The 9,766-nt window shown below is 45.4% G+C and overlaps 1 protein-coding gene across 2 annotated transcripts in view; it reads right to left on the minus strand.

Moving 5' to 3' along the window:
- Positions 1–2,793: 2,793 nt before the first annotated feature.
- The window catches only part of klhl15 (kelch-like family member 15), an 8,748-nt gene continuing 1,775 nt past the window's right edge, over positions 2,794–9,766 (minus strand). The window contains exons 2-10 of one of the 2 annotated variants that reach the window (XM_069706850.1): positions 9,131–9,218; positions 7,466–7,604; positions 7,072–7,260; positions 6,702–6,926; positions 6,422–6,583; positions 6,126–6,335; positions 5,835–6,025; positions 5,445–5,698; positions 2,794–5,369 (exon numbers count right to left, since the gene is read on the minus strand). In XM_069706850.1, the coding sequence (XP_069562951.1) occupies positions 4,870–5,369; positions 5,445–5,698; positions 5,835–6,025; positions 6,126–6,335; positions 6,422–6,583; positions 6,702–6,926; positions 7,072–7,260; positions 7,466–7,604; positions 9,131–9,218 (1,958 nt within the window). In that variant the 3' untranslated portion in view covers positions 2,794–4,869. Of the gene's footprint in view, positions 5,370–5,444; positions 5,699–5,834; positions 6,026–6,125; positions 6,336–6,421; positions 6,584–6,701; positions 6,927–7,071; positions 7,261–7,465; positions 7,605–8,036; positions 8,147–9,130; positions 9,219–9,766 lie in introns of those variants that run through there. The other variant, XM_069706851.1, reaches the window with a different exon arrangement.

The raw sequence follows: 9,766 nt of genomic DNA on the forward strand, positions 1-9,766 counted from the left end.
GTGTGATGTTGTGATTAGATTTAAGATAATGTAAATCTCCCTCACTGATTGTATATATCTTATTTTAGTTCAACAACTTCTGTTGTAACATTTTTACCACGTAAATAAAAAGCAATATTTGTGTAATATGTTGTAAAAATAAAACATTTAGTCTGAGATATACTTGAATGATCATTGCTGCAAATCAGTGTCATTAATCACAACACAAATAATGTTGAACATGAGGATTTACAGCTTTTTCTCTTGAATATTAATATAAATTAAATGTTTTGCAATACTGGACTGAATATTTAAATTTTTCACAATTTCTTTGCAGTTAATAACTGATCGAAGCAGACATTAATATTCAGCTGCAGCTCTAGTCATCATCTATTCACACCTAAATTGCAGTCTACATTCATTAGTTTAAAATGTACCTGCTTTTACTCATTTCAATTAACGTGTGGATGAATCTAATTGTTTTTTTAAAGTCATGTGACCGACAGCAGACACAGAAGCACTCAGGCAGGCAGCTGAAAGTTGACCAATATGAACATTTATTTCTGGAAAGAAGTTACAAATCGTTTCCAAAGAGTTTTCTACTCAGATTATAAGGTATGTTAATCTGATTTTTCACTTTCTTTTTCGGATACAGTCGTTGTAGCAAGGTATGTTTTTTCTTTTTCTTTTAATCCTCTATTCTGTTTTCCTACTGACAGACTGAAGACCGGTGGACTAAAAGGATGCAGCGCTATGACTGAATGTGCCTCAAATGGGGACAGTAGTACTTTAATCGGTTACAAGTTTCTTCTTCAAACGGCGACATGAGAGGAGGAGGAGGAGGACGAGGAGGAGGACGAGGAGGAGGAGGAGGCAGCGAGCAGACTGCAGAGTGGCACATGGAGACGTAAAGGAAAAAGAGGAGTTCGTTGTGTTGGAAAGAAAAGTGACCAAAACGGTGTTTTACAAATGTTTTGTACCTAATAAATAGTCAGATTTGAACAAATTGGAGGGAAAATACCTCTTAAAAGTTTTATTTTATGTCGACTCGATGTCTTTTAACTTCTGTTTTAACAGTATGAGTGGCTTCAAATGTAAAAACATAAAAGAAATTGGTAAAAATCCTGCAAGTTTTAGTCGATCAACTGATCCAGTAGCTGATAGAAAGAAAAATGTTCTTCCTTCATTGATTTCAAGCAAAAAGCACCAAAAAAAATCTTCAGCTCCTCAAATATTAGGATTTGCTGCTTTTAAGTGTCATTATATGAAGATAAATAATAGTTTGGGGACTTATTTAAAGACATTTTTATTGGCCATATGATTAATCCAAATAACACATTTGTTCATTATTAATCACCCCCCAACCCCCTCCTCAAAGTAAAGATGATTTATGAATCCTACACAACTCATCCCTGCTGAGGTGTGTGTGTGTGTGTGTGTGTGTGTGTGTGTGTGTGTGTGTGTGTGTGTGTGTGTGTGTGTGTGTGTGTGTGTGTGTGTGTGTGTGTGTGTGTGTGTGTGTGTGTGTTAAAAGACGATTCCAGTGTTTTCATGTCGGGAGGAAACGTGAAGTCCGATTCCTGATCAATTTAACAGGAGAACGTAAAAACCAACATCTCCACGTTTATTCATTTCCTCTCTGCGTCTGCTGATTTCATCGACTCCTTCATCTTGTTCTGAAAGCATCCATTCATGAGCCACATGCAGTGCTGCTGAGGAGGAGGAGGAGGAGGAGGAGGAGGAGGAGGAGGAGGAGAGGAAGGATTTAACAAAAAAAAAAAAAAAAACACGATTCACGATGAAGTTCTCGTCATAATAAATAATCCTACGACTGCATAGCTCGGTGAAAAAAAAAAAGAAGAAAGCAACACCTCAGAAAATAAATAACTTAAATGAATGCAGCTAACGGATGGAACTGCATCAGTGAATGTGCTCTAGCCCTTTTCACAGTTGGCTTAAAAATAAATAGAATATAAACACGAGCAGGATTCAAGGCGCTGGACTGCTGAGATGTGCAAAAGCTTCACGTGTGACAACAGAAGAGGTTTTTTTTTTTTTTTTTTTTGCATCTGCTAAAATAAACTTCAGACGACTTTCCAGCGTCTGAACAGGAACGCTGGTGCAGCTCAGCTCCGGTGGCACAAATCATCGAAAACACTGACGGGCAGCTGTCGGTTGAGTGATTGACAGCTGACAGCTTTGGTTGTACTGAGATTCAAAACACACACAGATGTAGAGATGGGAAAAAAAACGTGTCAACCAGTTTAGAGGTAAATAAAAACACAGCGGGCCTCAAGCAAGAACTTCGACACGACGGAGTTAAGGAGGATTTTTGTCGCTTTTTCTGGGAAACAAGTTTGAAATGACGACGTCTGAATCTGAATCAGTTCGGTGTTTTCAATATGATGCAACGAACTGAGAAGCTAAAAACACACCGCCCGTCACATCTTGCTCAATTTACTGAACGGTGTCACGAGGTTGGCACGGAAACGCAGTGACGACATATTTCATCAAAGCGACGGTAGTTGTAACGTTTATCTGAAATGTAAAAAAGAAAAGAAAACTTTGCCGTTGAAATGTGACATTTTTCACAAGAACAGCTTTTTGTTTTATTTACATCAACTACAAAGAAGTAAACAAAATAAATACATGAAGCCGTGTGGGTTTTAGCCACCTGCTTCATAAAGTCAGCTGTTTCAGAGGAACGCGAGCTGCTTCAACTTTTATAGTTTTAAAAGTTTATAATTTGTTTTAAATTTATTTAAATAGTTTTAAAAGTTTATAATTTGTTTTAAATTTATTTAAATAGTTTTAAAAGTTTATAATTTGTTTTAAATTTATTTAAATAGTTTTAAAAGTTTATAATTTGTTTTAAATTTATTTAAATAGTTTTAAACGATCATGTTGTCGTTAAAGGTTTGTTAGAATTCACTTGTTTTCTTTTAATGGATTATTTTATGTGAAGCACTTTATAGCAAATAAAGTTGATTATTATTATTATTATTATTATTAGATAGCCGCGGCTAGCTTTAGCCAGTAGCTCAACTCATGCTAACGGTAGCTTAGCACAGCTTAGCTGCCCTTTGCTGTTTTTTTGACACAAGTTAATTTTACACAAATTGGTGGTTTAGCTGCCTTTAAAATGACACTTACATGGAGCACATTGTGATTCATGACGACACTTCCAGCTGTAAAAAGAAGCTAAACAACACTGCTAACGTCAAAAGGGACATTTAGCTACAGCTAGCTTCAAGCTAACACTAAATGAAGTCTGATTTCATCCCTAGTTTTATCTGTAAATTAAAAACATCCATTTTGATGAGCTGACAGTTTGTTAAGTCCACGTTATTTAACCACGGGAGCAATTTAATCTGCTTCAAGATGGAAAAGAAATAAAAAAGGAGCTAAAATTCCTGCTAACCAAAGCTAGCTTAGCTGCCATCTCACTTTTTTTTTTCACTCTGTTGAATTTTATGGGGATTTAATGCTAAAAGCTGCTTTTAAATTAAATGCTTTAATGCATCAAATTATAAATGAACTGTAAAACTGATGAACCGACAGTTCATTTTCTGAAGTGTTGAAATGAATCAGTTGTTCTTGAAAACCCTTTTTTTTTTTTTTCTTGATTTGTCACAAAATACTTGTTTTTTTGTGGAGTTGCTTTAAAGCTGGTTAACATCATCCTGCTGTTCTTGCATGAGGTCCAGTGTTTAACGGTTTAAAACTCGCTGCGTAACATTTGAAGTTCACCTCGACGCGTCGGCCGTGAAAAGTTCATTTCTGCAAACGTGACAGCACGTTGTAACACTTCAGCTGCTGGTCAAACTTGTGCACGAACAAGAACCGATAAAGTGCAGGGAATGTAGACGACAGGAAGTTAAACAAATAAAAAATAAATACCAAGTTTCTCCACCAGCTTCACCGTCGTCAGCATCAGTGGATGAAGAAGGAGCCTGCGTGTTCACTCGTAAACAAACACACATTTACTCTCAGATTTTGTGAGGCAGAGGAAGGACGGTGGGAGGGAGGGGGGGGGGTGATGGTATATGAACATGAGCACAGTATGGTGGATATCTGCTGGATATCTGGTGGATATCTGCTGGATATCTGCTGGATATCTGCTGGATATCTGAAAAGCTGGAACGCACTGGAAGCGACAACGGGATTTTTTTCTAACGGTTCACAGCTGGAAGCAGATCGAAGCATCTGTAACGACGTCGTCAGACTATCTGGGTCAAAGGTCAGGCAGCATGTCTAACATGAACTACACTACATCTATATACCTGATTGGAAGCCTTATATCTTGCTGTTATATATTAAACTTATCAGGCGTTTCTGAGTGTTTGGATCTGCAGGTAAAAGGAGACTTAACTCGACTCGGTTCGGCAGGTTTGTTGTCGTGAATGTGACGCTTCCAGTGCGTTTCTGCAGACCGACTGCAGACTGACTGACTGACTGACTGACTGACTGACAGCCATAAATACAGGAGGTGAGCAGTAGAACAGGAAACCGACAGTCCGAACAGAAACTGGCAAAATGAAACCTTTTTTTTTTTTCTCCCAGCGATTATTTTTTTCTTTTCTTAATTTTCTGAGAAAGCTAATTTTCTGAAAATGTTTTCCAGCTGACTGTAACCGGCGTGACGCCATCGCCACGGCAACGCTGCCTTCGTTGAGAAGAGCAGCAGCTCTACGGCCCCGCCCCCCGGCCGTCTCTTTTTCCTCACCTCAAGGTAAGTGCTGGTCTCTGGTTTTAAAAGCCGGCGCTTCGGCCGAGTCTCCCGCCCGTAAAACACCCGACCCCCCTCCCTCCCCCCAGCGGGACGCTTCGGCCCTCGAACGGTGCGTTTTCCCAATTTTCTAGAAAAGGAGGCGCGTCGTGGAGCCGACCTCAGCTGCAGCGTCTCACGTGCTCGAGCACATACTCTGGGAAGTGCAGGCTGCACACCTGCAGACCGTCCAGTTTGCAAGGCATCCTGGGATACTCGTCCTCCTTCCACTTGTTGTCGTCGGGGTCGAAGGTGAGGATGGAGTCACTGTAGTGGCCGTTGTAACACAGGCCGCCCAGCACCATGATCTGCCGGTCCAGCACCGCCACCCCGTGGCCGCTGCGCCCGATGGGCATGGAGGCGAGGATGGTCCACTCGTCCGTGTCCGGGTCGTACACCTCGGTGGACGGGCAGCCCTGCGACTCGAAGGAGGCGCGCAGGATCACGCACACGCCTCCGAACACGTACAGCTTCCCGTTGTGGGAGATCATCTTGTGGAAGCAGCGTGCGTAGTTCATTTTGGATTTGTTCTCCCAGCAGCTGGCGTGAGTGCCGGACAGCAGCGGGCCGCGGCCGGCGCGTGTCCTGTGTGAGTCCGACCCGCCCGAGCTCCCCCCTCCACCTCCGCCTCCACCTCCTCCTCCTCCGCTACCTCCTCCTCCTCCTCCTCCACCTCCACCTCCGCCCCCTCCCCCGCCCCCCGCCTCCCGCCCCGGGTCGAACACGCACACCTGCTTGGAGGTGGAGGAGGAGGTGATGCCGCCCGTGATGTACAGCTTCCCGTTCAGCACCGTGCCCTCGTGGCCGTACTTGTTGACGGGATACGGGTCCACGAACTCCCAGCGGTCCTCCGTGATGTCGTAGCGCTCCGTGGAGTAGAAGGTCTCGTCTCGCGTGCGGCCCGCCACAGCGTAAATGAACTTCCCGATGACGCCGACGGCGAACTCCGACCTGCAAGACGACAAGCGGCGCGAATACGTGTCGAGGGATGAACAACTTAACGTGACGATGACAACGAATCAGAAAAAGAAGAAATCTGTGTTCTGTGAACCGGGTCAGACCAGCGTGTGACGTCGGGACCTCTCACCTGGGCACGGACATGTCCGCCATGCGCAGCCAGGAGTTCTGCCGCGGGTCGTAGCGGTAGACTTTAGAGGAGGCGTGGAACTCCCCGTCGGGCCCGAGCTCCTCTCCGCCCAGCAGGAAGGCGAAGTTGTTGACGATGGCAAGGCAGTCGGGTCGCAGCGGCACCTGAGGGCCCTCCAGCTCCCACCACACCTGAGAGGTAATCAACCAATCAGAACGTATCACTTATCACGTATCACTTTTGTAAATCACGTATCACTTTTGTAAATCTGTAAGTCGGGCGTGTTTCCACCTTGGGACGCTGCAGCAGCAGGATCTTGCTGTTGACCATGCTGTGGCCGATCATCCCCCTGAAGACGGCGGTCTGCGGGCGGACGGAGCGGATGCGGTTGGAGCGCGTCTCCACCAGAGGCTGCTGGTTGACGTCGTGGAAGTAGCTGAGCGCCTGATCCACCTCCTGCCTCAGCTGCCGGGAGTACCGGTAGAACTCAGACGTCTTCACCTGAGAGGAGGACAGAAGACGAGAGAACACCTGCAGACCGCGTTGCATTGTTGGTTTTTTTGTGTTTCTTTTCCTTCAGCGCTGACCTTCTCGAAGATGTTGGCGGGCGTCATGAGACAGAAGCGGATGGACTGCACGATGGTGTCCGTGTGCCTCCAGCGCCGCCGGTCGTGTCGCAGCCACGCCTGCACCGCCTCGTACAGCTCGATCTCAGGGAAGCGGCTCAGAGCGTCGCTGTTCAGGTACGCCTGGATCAGAGGTCAAGGGTCAATATACTGTCATAATTGTTTTACACGTATTCTCAAGTATTCTGCAGCCTTGATGCTGAAACAACGCCAGTGTTGGTATTTGTAGTCGGAAACAGACCTGCAGTCTCTCGAGGCTGAGGTAGGACAGGAAGTCGGCTCGGCTCATGAGGGGGACGAAGTTGTCGAGCAAGAAGTTGTCGAGCTGCTCCTGGACGCCCTCCACCCCCACGCTGAAGTCCTCCAGGAGGCGCATGACCTCGGCGCAGTTCTCCAGGCAGATCTTGGCCAGCAGGAAGGAGCAGCAGAACTCCACCGCCTCCGTCAGCTGGACGTACATGGCCGCCTGCCGGGACACGGACGGTTCATCCGTTACATACAGAAGATAACGTGAAGCTCTAAAACAACCGCAAGAAGACTCAAAACAACTGCTATGGGTCAGATGTGCGTAGCGTGTAGCGTGTGTGTAGTGTGTGCGTAGCGTGTGTTACCTGCAGGATCTCCTGCACCGTCGGCATGCTGAGCTCCAGCGAGCCGTAGTACATGAAGCGGAGGATGTGGCCGAAGCCGGCGGCCGTCAGCCCCTTCATGTGGATCTTGTCCTGGTCCCGCTCCCTCATGTCTGCGGTGAACATGACCCGGAAGTAGTCGCTCTGCGTGGCCAGCAGCGCCTTGTGGGCCTGCGGGGGGGGAGGAGGAGGAGGAGGAGGAGGAGAGGGGGAGGGGGAGGAGGAGGGGGAAATAACAATTGGCTGATGCTGTAAAGATGCTGAGAAGAATTTGGAGAATTATACCTCCTCTAAATTCGTGTGTGTGTGTGTGTGTGTGTGTGTGTGTGTGTGTGTGTGTGTGTGTGTGTGTGTGTGTGTGTGTGTGTGTGTGTACCTGGAAGTGGTGCTCCTCGATCAACAGCGTGACGTCCAGCAGCAGACGCTCCTCATAAAGCGCCCGGAAGCCCGACGACACGCTCCCATCATGCACCTGGGACAGGTACACCTCCACATCCGCCCCCGACATAACACACCTGGAGGCGTGAGGGCAGAGGAGAGTTGGATAAACTGGGGGGGGCGGAGGTGAGAGGGAGGGGGTGCGGGGGGAGGGAGGGGGCGCTGCACAAACATAAAGAAAGTGATGAACTAACAAACACTCAGATGTTTAGTGTTTGTGTGAGCGCTGCTCGGGGCTTAAAAAAAAAAAAAAAGAAGCTCAGCACTTCAGCGTCCCGACCAGCCGTTACTCTTCACAACGTACGGCACGCTGACACACCGGGGAAAAACCCCGGTGCACCGGAACGCAGTCAGCTCGAAAAGAAACCACACAACAGAAACACACACACTCACAGGGGCTCGTAGAGGAACACACACACACACACACACACACACACACACACACACACACACACACACACACACACACACACACACACACACACACACACACACACACACACACTCACCTCTGATTGGCCACGGGCATGTCAGAGGGGGTTGTCCGAGCCAATCAGAGGACAGTGCCCCCCTTGTGTCCAGTAGATGCTAACAAAGTCCCCCTTTTTCTGAGCGTCAATCACCTGGACGACAAAGTCAACACAACCGCCAACATTAAAGCACGAACTGCAACTTTAAATCATCCTCAATCACGTGACCAGAAGTATGCGGACGCTCAGACTACAGCATCCTGTCATCTCGTGTCCGCTTACTTTTGGCCGTGTTGTTTTATGTGCACAGTTGACATATACTTTTTAAAATTAAAAAATAAAAAGTGGGGTTAAAATATTCAGTGTGGTTAGTTGCCTGATGTCATCATGCAGATTATGAAATGAATGTTAGTGGTAGCCATGACGACGACGACGGGGTGGTTAAAAGATAATTCCAGTTTATCACAACCTCGGGTTATATTTTTAAAAGACTCGGCTGTAACTTGTCACTAAGATTAACTCCAGAATCAAACACACACACACACACACACACACACACACACACACACACACACACACACACACACACACACACACACACACACACACACACACACACACACACACTAATAAACTGTAAGTTAATTCAACAACAAAGTAAATACACACATAGAAAAAAAGAAAAAACCGATAATTCAGAAGGGATGTGAGGACATTAAACATAAGAAGGGCTTAGAAACACACAACAAAATAAATGTCTCGGTTAGTCTCGGAGTGGGACGTGAAAAGTGGGTCAAATTTAATGAGATTAACTGGAAATAAAGGCAATATACTGCAATTAAACAATCACCAATTATGCTTTTTCTAACAGTTAATTACTATTTTCAGATATCTAATGCTTTAATTAACATCAGGAAATGTTTGAGCTTCGATCCGAAGCTGCAGCAACAAAATAAATGATTTCGTTTTACTTTTTATTTGATAGAAAAATACTTTTCATTCCTTTTTTGTTTTTCTAGCTGACTGCAGTGATTCTTTACAACACTGAACTCAAACTCAATCCAGATTCAGACTGAGATGAAGAGGATGGTCATGGTGATGGTGAGGAGGAGGAGGAGGAGGAGGAGTCATACCTTTTGGAGCCCAGGCGAACAATCACAGGCTTGGACGGCTGAGCGTTAAGGGGCCGCTCGCATTTCCTGTGTTTGTGTTTCCCTGGTTCTGACAAGAGGAGACAAGAGGAAGACGCTTCAGACGAGGAAGAACACAAGAAACGGGCGGCGATGCGTTCAGGGGCGCCGTGAAGCGTTCAGGGGCGCCGTGAAGCGTTCAGGGGCGCCATGAAGCAGCCGGAAAAAAAACAACAACACAACTGGACATTTCATCTATTTTAGTTTTGATTGCGCTCCAAATAATCCAGTTAAACTTTTCCTCTACTTGTTGTTTTATTTATTTAATTAACCCGCCATCTTATTTATTTTTTTCTTAATTCATCAATTGTTTGTTTCCAAAAATGCCACAAAAAAATATTCAACTTATTTTCATGTACGACAAAAAGCAGAAAGGAGATAAATATTTGGCTCCATTTGTTCATAAATGACTTAAAGAATGAACTTCCTGTTCTTCCTGATTGATTGATTGATTGATTGATTGATTGATTACTCAAATAAATGCATCTGCGAATTGATCATTATTCATTTGATCAGCAGTGTGATGTCATAAAGTAAGAATACTCCATTAAAGTATTTATTTTCTGGGAGTATCAGTAC

This window comes from Brachyistius frenatus, unplaced genomic scaffold, assembly GCF_029030835.1.
Source record: "Brachyistius frenatus isolate BFR_SWC_R1_liver_20210118 unplaced genomic scaffold, ASM2903083v1 Contig_65, whole genome shotgun sequence".
NCBI lineage: Eukaryota > Metazoa > Chordata > Actinopteri > Embiotocidae > Brachyistius > Brachyistius frenatus.